The sequence below is a fragment of the Oryzias latipes genome, chromosome 6 (assembly GCF_053564925.1).
Source record: "Oryzias latipes strain Hd-rR chromosome 6, Olatipes_Hd-rR_3.1".
NCBI classification, from domain to species: Eukaryota; Metazoa; Chordata; class Actinopteri; order Beloniformes; family Adrianichthyidae; genus Oryzias; species Oryzias latipes.
In genome coordinates this window covers 20,887,840-20,909,320 of record NC_136242.1, presented here as the reverse complement: position 1 = coordinate 20,909,320, position 21,481 = coordinate 20,887,840, and the positions used below count along the sequence as shown (strand labels likewise).

The window sequence follows — 21,481 nt, the reverse complement described above, 5'->3', positions numbered from 1 at the left end:
TATTTGTTTGTCCAGTCTCTTCCGATTGACCTTAATGGAGCAAGCCCAAGGTTTGTAACAACCAGGGTGTGGCTGCTTTTATCCACTTTTGCTGTATTCCATCTGCGTTGCTTGAATTCCAGCTGTGAGGTTGTCAGTGATGTGCTCCTGCAAAAGTCCTGTGTGAGTCTTACTTGCAGCAGCTAATCTTGTACAGGCATATTATTATAGCAGCACGCCGTGCAGAAGTGAGGCTGATAACAGAAGATTTGCTGCCTCAAATGGAAGCCTGAGAAAATACCCGGCTAAGTTTAAAACTTGTTTTTGTCACCTGAGAAAATGGCTGGGATGTAACGGTTCATTTTAACAATGTTTCGATTCTGCCACTTGTTTTTTTTTTACGTTTTAGTAAAATTAACCTACCGTACCTCAACCCAAAAGGTGTTTTCCAATATCAATCGATTTCTTTCATTTTGAAACAATTTTCCAAAGGTATAGGTTGATTGATTAACAACTTTCCTCAGACAGATCAATTGAGTCTATTATTTGCTACACCCCTAGAAAATGGTCATCTCCCCAGTGCTCCTGCACAGAAACCAAAGCAGCTGACAGCAAAAACGGTGGTTGAGTTCCCGCTTCAGAGGCTCCTTCTCTTTCTTGCATGGTCAGGGTAAACTCGGGCTGCCTGTCCAGGAAACGGCATTGTGAGCTCAACGGATTCAGCAATTGTCCTGCTCATCCCAAAGGAACCCCCTCAAACAACAAGGAGTTGTCATAAATGACTGCACTCGTCTGATTCATTGAGTTCCTCTCAGGGGTATAACAGGAAGCTGAACAGCTGATATGTGAAACTGTCGCACCCTAACACCTTTTCTTTTGCACCATGCCCACACTTTCCATCTCCTTGACTTGCTCCCCTTTCGGAAACAATAAGTACTAACTTTGACCTACATCACAGGGAGGATGTGGGAGCGGGCTGCATGGTTGAGCTGAATGGACATGGAGAGAAGGACCGGTTTGAACATGGACGAGCAGAAGTACTGGAAAGAGTCAAAAGTGTGTTGTCTTAGAGCCGTGGAGACCTGGAAAACTAGTTGAGTGCTTGTTCCTGATCTCAGACATCAGAAAAACACACATCTGAAATCCCAGCTGACGGGTGTTAGGATCAGGGCAATGGCTTATTTCCTGTAGTCTTTCTTTATTTCACAGTAGAAATCTAAGCAGTGAATGAACATCTACACTTTTTTGGTGTGAGTTTCAGTATAAGTTGGAGAAGCTCAGCTTGTTCAAACGTACTCTATGTAAATGGACAAGCAAGTAGATTTTATTGTACTGCCAGGAGAGGAGCCAGAACTCTTCTTCCCCAAACTTTTGTTGTCTGTCTTTTTCTTTTTCCCCATAGGCTAGTTCTGTGTTGTTTTATGTACGTGTCCCTTGTTGTTTCTTCCATGTGGTTTCTTTGTCTTTCAGCCTCTTATCTCTTTGTTTCTTCCCCTGCTCTCCTTCTATTTTCTCTGCCTCGACTTCCTGCTATATCTCTCCCCCTCACTCACACCCTCACTCAATCTCTTTCTCTTCCCCCCCCTCCTTCCTCCTCCTCCCTCCTTCGCACTCTCATTCCCTATCTCCTCCTCACCTAACCTCACCCCCCCACTCCCCTTTCTCTCTATCTTTTTTCATTCTAGCAGCACTCCCAGCTGCTGATGATTGATCAAGGTTTTCAAGGTTTGCCCTTTCCTGTTATTTAGCGGGAAATGTTTATGCACGCTCCTCCGTCTTACAGTCACAACTCTGTTCCCACTGTGCCTGCCCACTTGTGCACATCTGACTTTATTTTTTTTTCTATGTTTGCGGGTAAAGGTGAAACCTAGAGTGTAACATTAAAAGCTGGAGTTATTATCGGGATCTAATTATCAGGATCATGGCTGCTGCTTTAGTCGCACAACCTGTCCTCGGAGCTCAGGTATCCTCTGCCGCACTGCTCCCCAACACAGCCTAAAAGATATCTGGAAGTTCAATAGTTAATGTCTTCCCTTGCTGTTTTTCCTTTTCCTCACTCCCTCCGTCTCTCTATCTCCTTTCCTCCTCTCCTACTTCATTCTGCACCCCCTCCTTTTATTTTTTTCTCTTTTCTCTTGCTGATGGACTCTTCTTTTTTTATTTTCACACTCCACCATCCCCCTTTTTTTCTATCCCCCTCCTTCCACATGCACATCCCTCTTCTCTTTCACCATGTTTTCTTTCAACGCACCTCTCTTTCCTGTCTTTTATTCCTTCTCTTTATTTTGACACATCCTTTCTTAAACCCAGCCCCCCCACCCCTCTCCATCCTCCTCCAGTTCTCCCTTCTTCTTCTTCCTGCTTTTTTTTTGCTGCATTCTCTTTTTTCCCTCCCCCAACACCACTCTCTTTCCTCTTCTTTTTCTTTTTCTCCCCCCCTCCTTGCTTCCTCCACTTAGTCACCCCCCTCCCTCTCTTCCTCCTCCTTAGGCTTCTTTCTTCCTTATTCTTTCTCCCCCACGTCTGTCTTTCTCCCTCCCTGCTTTTCTCTCTTTTCTTTTGTCACTCTTTGTTTTTCTCCGTCTGTCAGACGGTGTACTGTAGCCCGGCTGCTGCTGATTACTTCCAATCTAGTTTGAAACTCCACACTTTTAGGAAAGTTTGAATATTTGTGTTGCTTTTTTTCTTTAAAAGCTGTCGTGCCACTGACAAGTCCACACAGTGTGGGTCTGAGTGTGCTGAAAGTCTGCAGTCGTGTCGCTCAATGTACACAAATGTGTCCACTCTGCCAATGTTTGGATGCATGGATTTATCTGCATGCACATACAGATACATTTTTTAAGAAAAGTACTAATCAGATTTGTCTATTACCCCCCCCCCCCCCCCCCCCCCCCCCAGGTTTGTTGACATAAAAAAGGAAAAGTACAGCAAGAAAAAGTATAATCAAGAACAGGAAAGATGGAGCTTCTGCACCTTATAGAGAAATGTGTGTTGAAGGGTCATGCCGGATTGTATGTAGTGAGAAAGATAAGATGTGTGTTTGTTTGCAAGAGAAAAGAAGACAGAAAGAGATGGGAAGGAGAGGGTGGGAGGAAGAGAAAGAAATGGGGTGATGTTGTATGCGTGTGTGTGTGGTAGGGTGGAGGACCGGTGGAGAGGTGGGGGGGTGGGGGGGGGGCAGGCACAGTCAGTTCTGATAACAGCAACAGTAGGAGGAGGAGGATGAGCCGTGGAACCGCCCCACTCTCCCACAGATATAAATAGGAGGAGGATTTTTTTACTTCACTCACTTCTCCTGAAGGATGAGATCCCTGAAACACCTCAAACATCACTCCAGGAACAATGTGGTGAGTTTGGGACCCACAGATGCAGGAAGTTGTTTGGAGGTGTGTGTGTGTGGTGGTGGTGGGAGGGTGTGTGTGTGTGTGTGTGTGTGTGTAGACGTTGCGGGAGCTACTTGTTGTGCAGTTTGTTTATGAGGCGCACACACTTTTATGTGTGTTTGTGAGAGTATGGGTTAGAGCAGGAAGCAGGACTACTTCTTCATCTCCACAGGAGTGCTGCAGCGGGAACATCTCTTCCAGGAGATCGGTGGTGCTTCCGTCTCCTCCGCTTGTTTGTCTTTCAGTTCCAACTTTACATGTCACACAATTATTACCTTCTCATTTGTCCTTTTCTCTTTCATTTTGCAGTGCCTTTTCTTCTTTAAAACCCCCTCCTTCCCCTCTTTCTCACTACTCGCTCTGTCTTTCTGCCCCCCCCAACACTCACACCCCTTCTCCTTTTCCTTTCTCTCACATACTCGCTCAATCTCTCATTCCCCTTTCCCCTCCCCTCCCTTCCCTTCTTTTCTTTATCTTTCAGCCCCTCCATCTCATTTCTCTCTCTCCCTCCCTCCCTCCACTCCTCCCTCCGCCCACAGCTCTTTCTCTTTCTCTTCATACCTACCTCCGTCTCTTTTCTTTCACTCTCTTTTCTCACACACTCACGGGGCTTTCAAACCCATTCTCCTTCCCTCACAAACACACACAGTCTGCCTCTGTCTGACTACTTTAAAAGCAGTAATTATAAATGACGTGTTTATCAGGGCATCCAGGTCTCTCCCTCACACACATACACCTTTATTCTTTCTCCTCTTCTTTTATTATCCACTGTTTTTTTCCTCTCAGTGTAGTGAGAAGAAGCAGCAATTTCTTGGGTTAAGAACAGAGAGAGACCAGGGGGTCACAGCTTCACAATCTACATTTTCCTTCAAAAAATAAAAGCAGTAGTGCTCACTTCTTCTTTATACCACAGAAGGCCAGTTTGGTGGTGGCACGATTTCTTTCCACCACTTTTCCGGTTCCGCTTTCACTGACGTCGTAGTCTGAAGCCTTTTTTGAGCCATACTTTTCATGTGAATGAGCTCAAAGCGAGCTCTGCAGGCTGATGTGGATCTTGTTGAGAAAGTACAGCCGCTTGGTAGGTTTTAATAAGTTTGCTTCAACTTAGACCTTCCCCCTTAAAATAAGACATGCTGCTTTAGTGATGGGCTGATTTGGACTGCCAAGCTGTCCCAAGACCCCAAAGGAAGTGTTGAGGACAGTCCACGGAAGTCAGCTTCCTGCATCCCTTGTTTTGTTCTTTATTGCTCTGAAAGCCTGTCAAGGAAGGAAGCGTTGTGCTAATGCAGATCTGCCTTATCTCTCAAATCTAATGTTCAGTGAATTCAGAGCAAGAATCACAAAACGTAGTCAGAATATGAGTGTGTTGAAAAAAAAACATAACCGAGAACACAGGAAGGTGTCAAATAAAAGACAAAGTAGGTATGTTTTATGAGGCCAGAAAAGCAGAAACGAAGATAAATGAGGAAATGTTGAGCAATGAAGGTTTTGTCATAATCAAACACTGCAGAAAACGTATTACTTTTGGCTCATTTTGGACTCTGTATCTTTTCTTTTAAGGAGGAGGAAAGCAGTCACTTGGTGCGGACCTACCCAAAGATGACGGAGGGTCACATGGACGTGAGCACACAGACTGAACCTGTGGTTGTACTGTCTCTGGCTCAGGCTGCTGTTCTTGGTCTCATCTCCCAGAATGAAATATTTGGAGCCACTATTGCCCCAAATGGCTTTTACACAGGGGAGTCCAGGGAGTGTCCCCCTCCTCCGACTGAGCCTGTTGAATATGAGTACGCTGACCAGCTCATAGGGGCCAATGGAGACTACTTGGCTGAGCCTGCTGGGGAGTTGGAGCCCCAGAACCAGTGCAGTGAGAAAAGGCGGCCCGGGCCCCGTGGGAGGATAAAAAGGCCGAGGACTGATGAAGACCCTGATGCTCAATTACATACAGCACCAGCTCAGGTGAAAGGGGAAAGATCTGAGTCGGAAACTCCTCCATCATGTGTTCACATGAACAGCAGGCATCATTCTGGAAAGCCGGAGGATCAAGCCGTCCAACAAAGTTCCCTGAAAGAAGAACGAGTCTGTGGAAACTGTATCTCATGTGTGAGAGAGACATCCAGACCTCAGTCTGACGGACCACCAGAGCAGGAACAAGAGGAGGGTGCAGGTAGGGAGGCAGACAAGAAAGAAGAGAAGCTGGTGGTTGAAGAAGAACAGGAAGAAGAAGCTCTAAACCTCAAGACAACTGCAGAATCCAGCAGTCCTGTGGAGAACAGTTTTTATGATTCAAATGAAGTGGCCTATGAGTCCTCCTCTGACATGCAGATGCCAGGAGAGTATGAGGAGAGTGGGCAGGCCATGCTCTGGTCCGACCCAGAGGGCCTCGCCAGACGAATGCAAATCGACCGTCTGGACATCAACGTGCAGATTGATGAGTCGTACTGCGTGGATGTGGGAGAGGGGCTGAAACGCTGGAAGTGTCGCATGTGTGAGAAATCCTACACTTCAAAGTATAATCTCGTCACACACATATTGGGCCATAATGGAATTAAGCCTCATGAATGTCTGCACTGTGGGAAGCTTTTCAAGCAGCCAAGCCACCTCCAGACTCACCTGCTGACCCATCAAGGGACTCGGCCTCACAAGTGCACTGTTTGCGAGAAAGCTTTCACGCAGACCAGCCACCTGAAGAGGCACATGCTGCAGCACACGGATGTTAAGCCGTACAGCTGCCGCTTCTGCGGCCGCGGCTTCGCCTACCCCAGCGAGCTGAGGACCCACGAGAGCAAACATGAGAACGGCCAGTGCCACGTCTGCACCCACTGCGGTCTGGAGTTCCCCACCTACGCCCATCTGAAGAGACACTTAACCAGCCATCAGGGCCCTACCACGTACCAGTGCACTGAGTGCCAAAAGTCCTTTGCCTACCGCAGCCAGCTGCAGAACCACCTGATGAAGCACCAGAACGTGCGGCCTTATGTTTGTCCGGAGTGTGGCATGGAGTTTGTCCAGATCCATCACCTTCGACAACACGCCCTCACTCACAAGGTACTCACTCGCACTGGAGGCACTAAAATACAGCAATGGGAATTTCTTTTACCACTGCTTTCAAAAAACCAGGTTGACCTTCTGGGTCTTATTCACTTTAAAAATATCAAAGGATTAATGTTAAAGTGGAAGGATTTTAGCTTTTCTTAATGCCCGTTTTATGAATCCTCATCACAGGATGAGGGTAGAGGACACACATGCAGTCTTTTCTCCAAAACCAGTTACTTTGTAAACACAGTCTTCAAAAGCATAGAGTTCTGTTGTTTGACTCTGACCCCACCTAGTTCCATGTATTTTTATGCCATTGCACCTCTTTTATTTCAGAAAAAAATGTATTATTTCAATCGTATTTTTATACTCAGTCACAGAAAATGTTTTAAGAGTTCAGGACAAAAAGTCAGCAGTGGAATTAATTTAAAAAATCCTGTTCGAACATACAATTTAATAAAAAATCAAAATGAACATAACCCAGCTCCTCTTGTTTGTGGAATCAGAGAAACTCCAAGCCTAAACGACGTTTTCTCTCCTCAGGGCATGAAGGAATTTAAGTGTGACGTCTGCGCCAGAGAGTTCACCCTGTCTGCCAACCTGAAGCGACACATGTTGATCCACGCCAGCGTGAGGCCCTTCCAGTGCCACGTTTGCTTCAAGACCTTTGTCCAGAAGCAGACCTTGAAGACGCACATGATTGTCCACCTTCCAGTGAAGCCTTTCAAATGCAAGGTGTGCACAGTCTTTTTTTTTTATTTCTATTTCCTTTTGAAGCTTAGGCCAGGTGTGTTGACAACTGGACTCCTTTCAGGTGTGTGGGAAGTCGTTCAACAGAATGTATAACCTCCTCGGTCACATGCACCTCCATGCTGGCAGCAAGCCCTTCAAGTGCCCTTACTGCACCAGCAAGTTTAACCTGAAGGGCAACCTGAGCAGACACATGAAGGTTAAACACGGCATCATGGACACCACGATGGATGGACACGGTGAGCAACTTCCTCTCTCGTTGTAATCATTGTCTGGATTGAAACAAATTGAGTTATGAGCTGCAAAGACGGTGACCTGTCACATTGTTGTCACTCACTCCCTCTCTAATTCACTCCGACTGTGCGTGTGACATGGTCTGGCGGCTGAATATCTCTCTGTCGCTGCCTCCGTGTGTTTTGTAAATATAGCAGTGCCTGGATTAGACCTGCCAGCGTCTATCATTGCAGACTGGTGCAGAGGAGGGGGCAGTCTGCTGTCTGTCATCCGTGTGGCCATTTGTCTTTAAGAAAAGCTCTGCATGTTCTATCGAGGGCAATGAGGGATCATTTTTGTGTTTTCTATTCCCTCTCCTCCTCATCAGAACCCCCCCAAGAGGCGGAAGGACACGAGGACTACGAAGAAGAAAGCCTGGAGTTCAGCGAGCGGGAAAACCGAGCAAACAACAACAACACACCAGACGTGGCTAAACTATCTCAAATGGAGTACTACGGGAAGAGTGCAGGGCGCTTCAGCACTGCATGAAATACCAAAATTTCCTCAAACTCAAATTGAGAAGTGTGAACCAAGAAAATGTTTCATTTTGTTCTGCTGTCAAAGGTAGAGCTCGGATTCCTCCTAAAGGATGCAAGGAGGGCCAGCAAACTGCACATCATTATGCACTGGAATAAATAAAAAAAAACAAAAGAAAATGTACAAATTTTATCTAATTCCTATTTTCATCAAAAACAAGGAAAACTTGCATATTATATTAAAAAGGGAAATCTAAAATAGAACTATTTAGGTAAAAAAAAATCTATAAGTTACATGTTGGAATTAGAAAATCATCAAAGCTAGAATATTGAAGCACATCTTTAGTAACTGTTCAAGTTACCCTGCACTTCCATTTTCAGACAATCCCATACTGTCAGTCTGCTGGCATAAACCAATGTTAAAGTGTGGGGGGAGAAGAAAGCACCAAGTGTTTGTTCACTTGCCAAAGTTTAACCAAGGTTAATCATTCACTATGATTTCTACTGTGAGGAAGTCGACAAAAACGACTTCAGTCTGGTTTGAATCCTGTGATTTGTTGTACAATTCTCAGCGTCTGCGTTTTACATTAAAAAGCGTCAACCTGTATTGATCTGTAGTCTATGAATGTATCTGTTTCGGTAGAATGTTGTCAGAACAACCATCTTAATCCCTGGGATCCCTTTACCAAAGAGCTGGATCAAGTCTGTCAGTCGTAGGCGCACACTAGTTTCTGGACTCATTTCTAGGCAGCTTCTATCATCTCCACGAAAGCAAACGCTGTTTGATTCTTCAGAAGACTGCACCATTTTTTCTTTTTCTGAACGGGTGAATCAACAAGAATTGTCCTAAAAAGAAAAACCGGAGACAGAAATATTAAGTGCCCCGGTGTGTCTGCGAGAGCACGCCATCCATCACACCGAACACCGGTCTCAAGTGATGGACGACAACCTCCCAACATGTGACAAGGCCGCAGACCTGCTGGAAAATGATTTGGAAATGCTCAATATATTCATTTCCCACTGCTTGGCTTTTCAAGCTTGAAAGCTGCAGACAAGTGTTCATCCGCATTGTCAATATACTGCATTTAAAAATAGGAAAGTAAAAAAGCCAATTGTTTTCATTTTTCCAGCTTCTGTGTTCATCCAATCACTTTTTAAATAATACAAAGAGGAAAAAAAACCATCAAAACAGCTTTCTGTATTAGATTTTAGTGTTCAAATGAAATGAATAGAGTTGTATGTATAATGTTGTGTACCAAGAAATACTGTAAGATAATAAATTTATTTACCTTTGAGCATTTTCAACAATTATTACTGTTGATTTTTCTTGAACAAACGAAACGCTAATATTGGGTCAAATGAGATTTTATTGGCGCATGTGTGATGCAGGCTTCAGCCTCGCTCAAGTCATTACACAGCGTTGAATACAGTACATTTTACAAAAATAAAACCTTGCACATGAATGGACAGGTAGCTAGGGGCCGTCAAGTGAGAAGGATAATTTAACCATTTAATAAGATAAGAACTATCCTACAGATGGCATTTGTCTTCTGGGGTGGATTTATTGACCTTTTTAAGTTAAAAATGAGGTACAAAAACAGAAGAGTGACATTGCCATCTTCAGGTTCACCGCGTTCCGAGTCCTTCACTTGCCGAGAGCTTTTTCCAGATTCGTCTTGATGGCGTCGAGGAAGTCTGTGGTGTTGACGTAGTGCTCATTCAGCTTCACACTGAAAAGGCAGGACAGGACAATGTAGGACCGCTTAGCGCAGATACATAGTCTGGTAGTTGGAGCAACACAACTCAGTATAAATGTAATATTATGACAGCATTTAGATGAATAATATCAATGCTACAAAAACCAAAAAACAAAAACAGCATGGGTTGTCAGTGTGCATGCCTGATAAGGACACTGGCATCACACAGCCGCGATCTTTGATTAACATCATGAAGCACGCTTTGTTTTTGTTTTGTTTTTTTTGTTTTTTTAAATCACTCCTGCTCCTGGTTAGGATGCAAGAAGGAAACTATTAGAGATAACAGAATTTAAAAAAGTTAAATATCAGACCTTTTACGACATTCTAAGAGCATTTAAAATCTAAACAGCAAACGAAGCAGTTTGCTTCATAAGAATTTCCACCATCCAGTTTAAACCACTACGATCTATTTTTAAGCCATTCCTGCATCAATTTCGGGCTCCCCCGCACTGACGACCCGTGAGCCAATTAGGTAGCTGAGGTTAAACGATTTACGGCCAGTTCCTGACCTTATGACACAGCGCAGCATGGAAATGTTTTTTTTTTAGTGACATCGCCCTGGCAATAAAAAAATCTTTTTAAGACCCATTCGCCAGATTTTAAGACACTATAATGCTTTATAAGGCCTCATTTCAGTTAGATTAAATCTGGGACCTTTTAGGACTTTTTTTTAAGATCCTGTGAATGACATTCTAAAAGTTTCCAAACAATAAAAAAACGCCAGCCTAGAAGAAAAAGTTTCAGGGAATTATTAAATTGCAGAAACGGGCAAAAACAGAGCACATATGTAAAGGAAATGGACGGCCCACACAAAGTGGAGCTTTCTAAACAGCTTGAATTCTTGTTTGTTTCTGGATATTGATGAATAATCCTGCAGCTTGTGTGTGCTGCATGTTTGCCAAAGATCTGACTTTATTAGAATTCAGAAAAGTTGAAGTTGATCTTGATGCCGAAAGGCAAAGTCAATATTTGATTTAAGAATCTTAAAAAGTCTCCTGGCTCCACGTTTGATCTGCTAGAGAAAAAAAAAAAAATCGGCCTCACACGCTTTTTATCAGCTTTCATTGAGAGGAGTAACACGTCTTTAACCAGAAAGAGACACTGGAGTAAAAACAAAAACACTTTTAAAGCTGGTAAATTTTCATTTAAAAACCTAACTGAATTAAGAATTAATGTACCAATAGTGAATATTTAAATAAGAAAATCAATTATGGTAAATAAAACTATTTGTACAACGCCTCCGATTTTAGATTTATTGTCCCAAAGTAAATAAAAAAATAAAACAAAATCATTTTTCCAAACAAAATATCCTCTGATGAGCTCGTGTGTCATTAATCAAATTAGCTAATTATTTTTTATAACTTGTCTGAAAAATGGGAGCTGCCTTTTCCCAGAATCCACCAAGACATTTCCAAATTGACATCCCAGAACAAACAAACTATTAAAAACAAAACAAAAAGCAGACGGCAGCTAGCTCTGTGAATAGAGAAGCAACAATAATGGCATGTCTGCCAATCTGTTCAGATGAAATCACTCATTTGCATAATGTTTTTACATAACAAAAAGATTGATGAGCCGATTTATTTGGTCCGTCTTTTCTTTTTTCCTGACGTATAGTAATACAAACATTTAAATATCTGGACAGCTCTGGTAAACATTTCTGTTACTGTGAGGAGAAAATTATATATTTTTAAAAAATGCAACAGTAATTTTTCTTGTTTGTTTTTTAAAGCTTTTAACAAAGTTCTGAAACTGGAATGAGTTTGACTGAACTATGGTACAGCTAAAAAAAGCAAAATTATAAAGATTTATAAGTATAATTTTTCTAGTAGACTGCATTAATACGCTCCTCTCTCAGTAACAGCTTTACACAAAAATGAATGCAGAAAAACCTGGGCAGAATCTTGGAAAGAAACATCTGATCAGTCTTAAGTTATCAGACCATGGCCTCGTTTCTGCTGACATGGAAACATTTTCCACAAAAGGCAAAATAATTTCACCCAAAAATAAAAAAATAAAAAAATGTTTCCTCTGTAAAATGATAGACTATCGATAAATAGTATTTTTTTTATTCCATGTGTAGAAGCATACTATGCAACCAGAAAATTATAAAAATGTTAAAGTCATGCATTGGTGCAGTGTCCAATCAAAAAGGACATTTAGTTGTTTTCTAGGACAAAACGTTTCCAAATACCACCCCACAGACCAACTGAGACATTTTTTGAACATATACTGCACAAAAAGACCTTTTTATAAATAAACATGTTACACTTCTTAGCTGCTCGTAACACAAACTTACTTGGACAAGCCGTGGATGCAACCTGCGAGGTCCTTGGTCATGGTGCCACTCTCCACAGTCTCCACACACACCCTCTCCAGAGTTTGAGCGAACCTGCAAAAATCACAATTTCTAAGTATTTTTGCTTTTGTCTCCTTTTGGGATTCAAAAATGTCTTTCTACAACTGACTTAATAAGATCAGGATTGCCATCAAGTTTGCCTCGGTGCTCCAGGCCTCGAGTCCAGGCGAAAATACTGGCAATCGGGTTTGTGCTGGTCGGTCTCCCCTGAAAGTAAAATCAGAAAGCTGAAGGTTTAGCAGAAGCTTTGAAAGCAAGCATGTCATGTTCTATTTCTACCACGTGGTGGCAGTAGAGCTCCACATACTACACACTAAGGAGGATTCCAAAAAAAGTTTGCTACTTATTCTCCTCTTCAGCTTAATCCAGGAAAATTCTTTAAGAATACAGAGCTGAAGGGTGACAAAGATCTACCTTCTGGTGTTCACGGTAGTGCCTGGTCACCGTGCCGTGTGCTGCCTCAGCCTCGATGGTTTTACCATCAGGACAGATGAGAACCGATGTCATCAGTCCCAGGGAGCCAAAACCTAACAAGAAAAACAAAACAAAATATATATATATTTCTCAAGTGCAACCCCCTATTGGAAGCAAAACATTTGACATAATTTCAAGTAAGCGGCAGAAATGATTTGCATCTCACCCTGTGCAAGGATATCAGACTGAACGTCTCCATCATAGTTCTTGCAGGCCCATACAAAGGCTCCTGAGGACTTCAGTACTTGTGCAACCATGTCATCAATAAGCCTATGTTCATACCAGATCTTCAGCTTGTCGAACTCTGGTTTGTAATTCCTGAAATTTGCACATAAAAGAACAATTTGTACATGCAGAATATTCGATATTTATTTATATTCAGTTTCTGTGTGCACTCACTTTTCAAAGATGTCCTGGAAGATGTCTTTAAATCTGCCATCATAGGCTTTAAGAATGGTGTTCTTTGTGCTCATGTACAACGGCCACTTCTTGGCAATGGCGTACTGGAAGCAACTGTGTGCAAAGCCTGTAATAGACTGGAAAAGACAGAAAGCAAACATTTTCTAAGCTGCAGGCTTTATCAGCTGTAAAAGGGGGTTAACAACCTTCCCCTTGTCGAGATGAAAGTCATCAACGATGACCTCTGATGTTGTTTGATCAAACAGACTGAGTGGATGAAGGCAAACAACAGTAGCAAGGCAGGCCAAAAACAGGATGCTCCACAGCACAGACTGAGCTCTCACAACTCTCAGTTGGAAGAAATAAAGAATCTTTCAAATAAATAAATGAAAAATAGAAACATTTTTTCTCCTTTTTGCTCACCTCATCGGTGTTATACATGCCCATTCCGCAACCGCCAGCAGGAAAGTCAAAAACTTCCCATTCCTTGGGAGTGCTTCCATCAGAAGGAGAAAAGATCATCTTGAATTTACCGGGCTGGTCGACAACAAAGTCTGTCGCCCTGTACTGTAGGAGAAACACAAATGCAGAGATGGAGTGAAGCTCAGACAAAGAAACATCACTTTCTACATGTGTGCATAAAGACTCACCTGATCACCAAAGGCGTGTCTGCCAATAGTGATGGGCTGTGTCCAGCCCGGAACAAGCCTGGGAATGTTCTTGCAAATGATTGGCTCTCGGAAGACGGTGCCTCCCAGAATGTTCCTGATGGTTCCATTGGGGCTCTTCCACATTTTCTTCAGACTAAACTCTACAGTAGGAAAACACACATGATGGCAGTGTTTAAACATAAATAAAAAAAGCACAGGTGCAGTCAAATATATCTACTCTGGCAGATAAGCGAAAAGAGAAAATGCTCACAACATTTGCTGTTTTCTTTTTGTTAAGTGGTTAAGTTAAGTCTCCTCACAAGCAAAGTAGAAGACATTTTCAGTTCAGAAACTGACTGAAAGCTCAGCACATTTCATGAGCTTACAGCTCTGGTAGCTGTGGTCAACGCTGATGAAGATGCTGTAGGCTCTAATGTTTAAAGCTGCCATGACTTCACTGGTTTCTTAATAGAAAATGAATGTACGGCAGAAGAGAGTTATGTGCTGTCGGATGCAGAGTATGTGACAAAGTTATGGCAGACTGTACACCCTGTTCATTTGCAGACTGCATGTGTTTTGGCAGCTCGAAATGATAAAAATGTACATCAGTCATCTGAAAGTTTGCTCGAGACCTTCCACTCTGGCTTCGTCGGGTGTGATGGTAGCACATTTAACCGCCACGTGGTACTTCAGCGTGGCGAGGGCAGAGTCGATGGTGACCTGGTCATCAGTCTGGTCGCGGTATGGCAGCCCCAAGTCATAATACTTCAGTTCCACGTCAACATTGCTTAGAATGAGCTAAAAAAAACACACACACAATAAAAATGATCATCTGGTGCCTCCTGCAACAACAAAAAAAGTCTCAATTTCTACCAGAGTTTTCAAATTTTAATGGGTCGATATAACAATAACTATTATTGTTGCTGCTGAACCATCTGAATAATCATGTTCCCATGTGAGTCCATGCTGGACTGAGACTCGCAGCTACATAATTACCTTCTCTTTAATGAACTCCCAGATGATTCGGGTCATCTCGTCTCCATCCATCTCCACCACGGGCTGGGCAACTTTAATGCGCCGGTCTGCATCTGTTAAAGAGACGAGCAGGAAGGTTTTAGAAAAAAGCAGAAAGCAAAAGAAAAAAAAGAGGCAGAAAATAAACATTTAACGTGAAATCTGGAAATCTCTTTCTTTCACAGCTCCATTCCGATATATGAAAGACTTGGTGTAATTTCATCCCGACAAGCGTTTGAAACATTTGAAGAAAGAGGACCTAAAGTCTAGATAGCATGACTCACCTACGCTGACACTCATCAAATCATTTGATTTCAGAGTAATTTAGAAAAAAACGTTTTTCTTTTTTAAGATGATGATTACTTGTAAAGTGTTAGAAACATACAAGACAAGCCTATTTGCGCCAGCAAATACAATACATACTACATACAATATATATTTTTATTTGGGTCAGTATAAATGTTTTTCAAAAACGTGTGGTTGTTTTTTTTTTTGTTAAAAACAAATATAGACTCAGGACTTCTGGTTTCTAGCTAGAATCGAGATAAAGCAGCTGCTCTAATCACATCTCTTTTTCCTTTTGCTTCAAAGTGTGGGAGTTCTGCCATCCGGACGTCTACTGTGAACTGAAAAGTACAGGGGGAGGTGCCAGGGATCAAGTTCTCACATTTCCAAGTCAAGCTAATGCCCCCTGTGCGGCTACAAAGGCCTTGCACCAAACTGTGGGCGTAAATGTTCCGTTTTCAGTGAAAATTTACTTTCAAAACAAAACTGGAATAAAGTCAAAAGCTGATTAGATTCTCATTGTTTTGGTAAAGACACACAACTGTCCAAACCCTGACTCGTTACTTTTGGGGCCAGCTCTACTGGTGACTGTGCACACTGAAAATAACTTGCTAGGAAAAACAGCTGCGGCCGCTGAGCTCCACAGATCCGACATGAGGCAGATGACAAAAAGACAACAAATCAAGAAACACCTGATCATATCTAGTTCTTTCTTTACTGTTAAGTAAAAGCACATTCATAAAACTTTGATCTCTGAAGTTTCTGAGAATCATCTTGTCATGTTTTATAGCGTGTCCACCAGAGGTTGTATACAATAAAAAGGTGTCGTAAAATGAAATATCAAATCTAAAATAAAAGGTGGAATAAATAAAAAGATGTCCATGATCCATTTCAATAAAACTTTCAAGTCTTTATATCTCATTTCTTTAGTCCTTAATAAAATGTTGTCCTCTTAGCAGCTCTGTCTTGATAAATGCAACAGCAAATAACAATACAAAGAAATCCTTTCAAAAGAATAAAAGAAATGGATTCAAAAAGAATGAACCCTTTGTTTTCTCATATTTGGCCTTTTGTAGCAGTTTGTCTGAAACATGAAATTTATGTTGCATTAATCCCAAGAAAGAAATGTAGAACATGTCTACATTTAAAAATGTGTAGCTATAAACAGAGAATTTTTTTGCAGCTTAAAAAAAATCTAATTTATGAACAACCCTTGGGTATAAAACAATCTATATAAACAGCATTTATCAGAAATGACAGCAGTCAACAAGACAAGCTAGCTTAGCAAATTGTTGAACTCATTTCCCTTTGCTTATGACGTGCATAAAGCATTGACAGCAGTCATGCTTTCTGACTAGTCGGCTCTAAATCTGCAAAAACGGTCTTCATCTGACTGCAGGTGGGGGAGGGCGGGATTGAGCCCAGGCGGTTATGTAACATCTGTGTGTGGACTATGGAGGAGTCATGCCCACCAGCCTGCAACACATCCTGTAAAATGTGTCTTTTCAGATGATATCTCTAAAGGAAGCCTAGCATTACTAATATTTGAAGACATTTCATAACATTTATTTTAGTTTTGTTTTATTTGGACAACTCTAGTATACATGGAAGACGCTGGGATGCAAATCTGTTAAGTCCAACCACACGTAGATATTTTTGCAAATGTTGCAAAATCAATAAGTAAATAACACGAAAAGAGAAAAAAAAAAGAATGTGGAATAGTCGCATTGGAAAACCCCTGCTGTACTGGCAAATAATATAAGGTTTGCGCAGTAGAGGAAGACAATAGAAGCAGCTAATGGACACCAACATATTTTTTAGAAAACTAAGTCTAAATTTCAGTAGGAATGGATCAAGATAAAATGAGCTAAAGTAAAACATAAATGATGCTTTAATTGCTAGTTAGCAGGGAAAAAAGGATGCAAAGCTCTGATGCTACGTTTACACCAGGCATGCCAAGTATTCAGAAGCCCATGGTGCCGCTACCTAACAATAGCACGTCCGCCACCTACAGTTGGAAGACACTTGATGCAAAATGTTGTAGTGGTGAAAATCTTGCTCTCTTTCTTTCACAGCTCTATTCCGATATATGAAAGACTTGGTGTACTTTATTAAGGCTGCAATTTTTCGTTTCTCCTCCAATTTTTCAAAGGTTGGCACTTCCTTGAATTGAAGGGGACGCCATCCATATGTCACTACCAAAGCAGAGTCCCTGACTGGTCAAAGGTCAATCTGCTTTAACTTTAAACGCATGTTCAATGGGTGAGTTTAGGATCCAGAAGCCCAAAACGTGCACATTTCTATAGACTTTTCATTGAAAGTGGCTGCTTGAATGCACATTGTCAAGCGTGGCGTCAACATAGCTGAGGCTTCAACAAAAAACAGAGAACTCTAGTGATCAATTGAAGCATAGAAGACATTGGATGTCTGAAGACGTAAAGCCTGGACTTTGCTATTTGTTTAAAAGAGTAAATAAAAATAAAAAAACTACCTTAATATTCCTGACACACATAAGGAGCAAATTGTTGTTTCAGGTACACGCAGAAGACAATTTTTATTCAAACTGAACTAAAACACTCAACCACAGGTCTGTTTTTATGCTGCAGCCTTGAAACATCAACTGTCAGAATTCTCTTGCCTGCAGATCCAAACACCAGAGTAACTGAACTGCGTTCACTTCTGATCTAAGTATTTAACACTTTTTAACACCCTGACTTAGGGAGTCTACAACTAATTTTAAAACTCAAAGTAGGAGAGCGGCGCGCTAAGCATAACTTGTCGAAGACGCATTAAGGGCAGGTGGTTAAGAACAAACTGAAAGTGTGCCTTAAGATCATCTTAAAGATGACTTGAAGGGCAACAGACCAGATGACCTCTGGTTAAATTTCAACAAAGAAGCCACAAATCGTTACGTTTTAATCCTTAACTGAGAGGAGACAAGTCACAAGGTAAACAGAGCCAGCCTGCAGACTAGAGTCTATGCCCCTGGGAGTGCTCACCGCTGAGCCATATGGACACTGATAAATCAAATGATTTTTAAAAATCAAAGCTAACAGTAGCGGAGTTTCTTATCTTTATGGTCCTTAAGCTAACCCGTTGGCCCGGATTGCACACACATTGATTGAGAAAAGAAGTCCTGCTGCTTCAACTTGTGATTACAACTAAAGACAGCAAGAGATGCTCTCATATTTTGGACTATTGTGACAACTTTACCGGCTCCTCAAACGCACCATTGATGCTTCAACACTTGACTTTAATACTCCAAATAACCCCTACCAGCTAAGTGTACAACCAGCGCCATGTTGATCGAATCGGTTAAGCCAAAGCTCCTTTAGTTTAAGATTGCTTACCGCGTTTCTAAACCTGCAGGGATTTAAACGGCTAATGCCTCTTCCCTCCAAGCAGAAACACAGATGATCATGCATAGCTTTTCTGTATATAAATATATAACATTTTCCGACAGTCATAATAGACAGGTGATTTGGATGTGTGGTTGGCAAAACAATACGACCAAGCGGAAAAATATGCGCGCCTGACAGACAGCAGCCCAAAAGGAAAGCAGCATGATGTAGGACAGGAGAGCAGGGGCAGCCATTGCTCTCCGTGAATTGGTCTCGTATTCCATGGCTGACCTTGAGAAAAACTTTCCTCAGCCCCCCACTGTCCCACGGACTGACACCGCAGCCGAAGCGCGCGCGGTCTATTTTGGGTCATTTATTTATGGCAATTCAATTAGTAGTGAAGAAGCGGCCGCGAGCGCTGCGGCGAACATTTCCGCGAAAAAGCGAAACATCCTTCTCTGTCTTTTTTGTTCTTAAAAAGAAGTAGAGCCGCTCGGTCCGAGCGGTTTAGCCATCCGATGTTTTGTTTCACTCCCAAACACCCGCACATCATGATCATGTGATGATCATTTTGCTACAGATGTCCTTTGGAACAGTGAAAACAAAGAACAGCCGGGTTCGTGGTGGTGGGGGGCTTTGTTTGTTGTCACGTGCACGTATTTTAATTTATTTAAAGACGGACTTTAAGTGATGCGAAAGCCTGAAAATGGGAGTCGTTTTGAGCTCAGAGAATAAAGACGCCGCTAACAGCATCCCCGGGTCGCTAGCAGCTCACTCAGTTTGGCTAGCATTGCTATGCTAGTAGCCGCCGGCTTCCAACGGTCAACCGAATTCGCTACCCTCTAGCAAGGTGACTTTGCATCATGTGATGGCACGCCACGCGAACACCACTAAATACGAAAGTGTGAGCACAAATATGGAGTCAATTGTGAATAACCACCACACATCGATGTCGGCCTCCGCGTACTCTCTTTCTCTCTCTCTCTCTCTCTCTCCGTCTCTTCTTTTTACTCACAGTTTCGCTGCTGCAAAGTCTGGCAATTTGCAGCCGGCGCAAGCACTGCGGGGTTTCTGGAGAACGCGGTCCCAGTGGCCCTCGACACAGAGGCGAGCACTTTCAGATACCCAGCCATGTCTGGACGACCCAAAATCACTTGGCGGTTAACACTCGACGGAACTCTGAGCGAATAAGGGACGATGTGCTCCGAGGATTTCTGCAATATAGTCCACCGCAGCACCGCCCTTCTTCCCCCTCCCCGCCGGGACACGCTGAGCTCTACGTCAGAGGAGCACATCCATGATTTGCCGCGTGCGTCCTTGTCTGGTCCACGTCGGTCGTGCGGGATGGACAGCTGTGCAAGATCGTCCACATCTGTTTGTTTACCTCCGCGCGCAGGAGAAATTATGTGAATGAACACCTAAATACAAGTTAAGGATCCCCAGGGCCCAGTTTATGAAGACAGTTCTTCAAAAATGCAACCCAAAACAAACAAAGAAAGAAAAGGAATAGAACAGAAAATATCAAAATTTTGTGGGTTAAAGAAGGAGCCATGAAATTACATATCTCAGTTTTTATTATTTTGTTTTTTCCTGCAACGTATGACTGCTTTATCCCATACTGCTTTAAAAATAATCAAATAATAAAACATGTTTGCACTTAGATAATGCGTTATTAGAAGGAGATCACAGAGTTATTACTGAAGTAATGATTAACTTGAACTTAGATCGCTTTTATGTCTCTCCTTTTCTTTTTATTTTTGTTGTTTATCCTTCAGGAGTCACCTTAATTCTTATTCTTGTATCCATTTTTACTCACAAGATTACATCTAATGATAGTAGCCCTCCAAAAATATGTCGAGAAAAAAATTAAACCACAGTCAAATATCTGCACATCTTGAATAATCTTAAATACTCTATAGATAATATTATACATAACATGGAAAGAATCGTTTTTTGTTATTTCAATCTAGTGTGACAAGTGCAAAATGTCAAATTACGTATATATTTTTCGATCATATTTGCACCCCCCAATAAAAAAAAACTAGAAATATGTCCATAATGGTAGGTTACACCATTTCTTCAAGCAGCATGTTGATAATAATACTTAAAATTGTCACATTTTTTAAAGTTTTGTTCATTCATTCATTGGTTCATCCATTCACTAGCCACGACTTTTGGCGGCATCTGCAGAAACAAAGCAAAGATGCAAACATATCTTTATAACATTTCTTGAACCAAATTTTTCTGACAAAAAATGTTGATTTCTTATTTAGGCAAAAAGCAATAAGTGGCACCTTTAATTTCTTTTAGAATGTCCTACTTATGCGGATTTTTGATGTAACAAAGTTAGGTTGGAAAAATATTGTCTTTGTACGCTTTTTTTCATTTGGAATATTTTTTTACACTTTGTCTCTGTTTGTTCTCAATAGGGGTACATGAGGTACTTGATAGAATTTCAGGTACTTCAGGCTTAAGAATAAAAACAAAATGTAATTTTGATTGGGGGAACAAAAACTAAAAGAAGCACAAAAAACACAATACTTACCAAAATATGCTGGGAAAAAATAGGTACAAAGCTGATTAGTAGGTCTGATTTAAAAATAAAAATGTTTTTTCGTAACATAACAGCAAATCTGTTATTAGGACCCCCATCTAAAGATTATTTTATCCTAGTTTATTCTGTTAAGTTATTTTGTGTTGCTTTTTTATCGAAAAGATCTCAAGCAAATAAAGCTATCTATTTTTGGTCTGGGGTACTTCTGTTAAATTAATAAATAAATAAAAGTTTCAAAAGGGCTACATATTTGGAAAAAAAAAAACGTTGAGATCCACTATCTTATCCCAAACAAACTATTAAGATCTTGAGTTGTTCACAGACTATGAACATAGAAGTTTTGATCCAAAAGTATCCAGTAGAGGGCGCTCTAATTTTAGCAGAGCAAGCCTTCCATTCTGGTGAAAAGGACACGGGTATGTGCAGTCACATGATAGAGTTGATGGTAAGCCAACAGGCAGGTCACCTCTGCCATACTCTGAGCAAATGAAGGTTAGGTGATCATAAATTATATGGAAAACATCAAATAAAATAAAAAAAAACAGGCCTATGCAAAGTTTATGGAACTTTACTGAAAAAACACTTTTAACTTTAGGCCATTTTAGCCTTTCCTTCCCATATAATTTTTTTTTCCTCTTTTGGCGAGACTAAAATAAAGTATTCAATTTATTACAAGGCAAAACACAAAATTCTGCACATTCTATGACCGCGCTTGTATTCTCTGTCTCTTACATGTCTACATATGATCTCC

The 21,481-nt window shown here is 41.5% G+C and overlaps 2 protein-coding genes across 3 annotated transcripts; one reads left to right on the top strand and one right to left on the bottom strand.

Annotated features, from left to right (window-relative positions):
* The first annotated feature begins 3,170 nt into the window (after positions 1 to 3,170).
* znf710a (zinc finger protein 710a) lies at positions 3,171 to 9,205 on the top strand. The gene is made up of 5 exons (XM_023955823.2): positions 3,171 to 3,326; positions 4,923 to 6,410; positions 6,942 to 7,133; positions 7,213 to 7,387; positions 7,750 to 9,205. The coding sequence occupies exons 1-5, from the start codon at positions 3,282 to 3,284 to the stop codon at positions 7,908 to 7,910; spliced, it is 2,061 nt and encodes a 686-aa protein (XP_023811591.1). The 5' UTR covers positions 3,171 to 3,281; the 3' UTR covers positions 7,911 to 9,205.
* Positions 9,206 to 9,246: 41 nt separating this feature from the next.
* On the bottom strand, positions 9,247 to 19,514 carry idh2 (isocitrate dehydrogenase (NADP(+)) 2). 2 transcript variants are annotated; one of them, XR_013656419.1, is made up of 11 exons: positions 19,192 to 19,494; positions 14,533 to 14,624; positions 14,169 to 14,334; positions 13,537 to 13,697; positions 13,310 to 13,453; positions 12,887 to 13,023; positions 12,654 to 12,805; positions 12,428 to 12,540; positions 12,123 to 12,220; positions 9,798 to 12,046; positions 9,247 to 9,678 (listed from the first exon to the last, which is right to left on the bottom strand). XR_013656419.1 is itself a non-coding variant. In XM_004069655.5 (11 exons), exons 1-11 carry the CDS (start codon positions 19,469 to 19,471, stop codon positions 9,543 to 9,545), a joined length of 1,521 nt encoding a protein of 506 aa, XP_004069703.4. In that variant the 5' UTR covers positions 19,472 to 19,514; the 3' UTR covers positions 9,247 to 9,542. The 2 variants fall into 2 exon arrangements, 1 of the variants encoding a protein (XP_004069703.4); XM_004069655.5 differs by having other exon boundaries at positions 9,247 to 9,627; positions 11,954 to 12,046; positions 19,192 to 19,514.
* Positions 19,515 to 21,481: the final 1,967 nt, after the last annotated feature.

Excerpts from the sequence above, each read along its gene's own strand:
- znf710a (XM_023955823.2), top strand. The coding sequence starts at position 3,282 with ATGAGATCCCTGAAACACCTCAAACATCACTCCAGGAACAATGTG. Across the intron at positions 3,327-4,922 it reads ATCACTCCAGGAACAATGTG|GAGGAGGAAAGCAGTCACTT; the intron begins GTGAGTTTGGGA and ends TTTTCTTTTAAG. Across the intron at positions 7,134-7,212 it reads TGAAGCCTTTCAAATGCAAG|GTGTGTGGGAAGTCGTTCAA; the intron begins GTGTGCACAGTC and ends GACTCCTTTCAG.
- idh2 (XM_004069655.5), bottom strand. The coding sequence starts at position 19,471 with ATGTGCTCCTCTGACGTAGAGCTCAGCGTGTCCCGGCGGGGAGGGGGA. Across the intron at positions 14,625-19,191 it reads GACTTTGCAGCAGCGAAACT|ATGCAGACCGGCGCATTAAA; the intron begins GTGAGTAAAAAG and ends TCTCTTTAACAG. Across the intron at positions 9,628-11,953 it reads TGCATCCACGGCTTGTCCAA|TGTGAAGCTGAATGAGCACT; the intron begins GTAAGTTTGTGT and ends CTGCCTTTTCAG.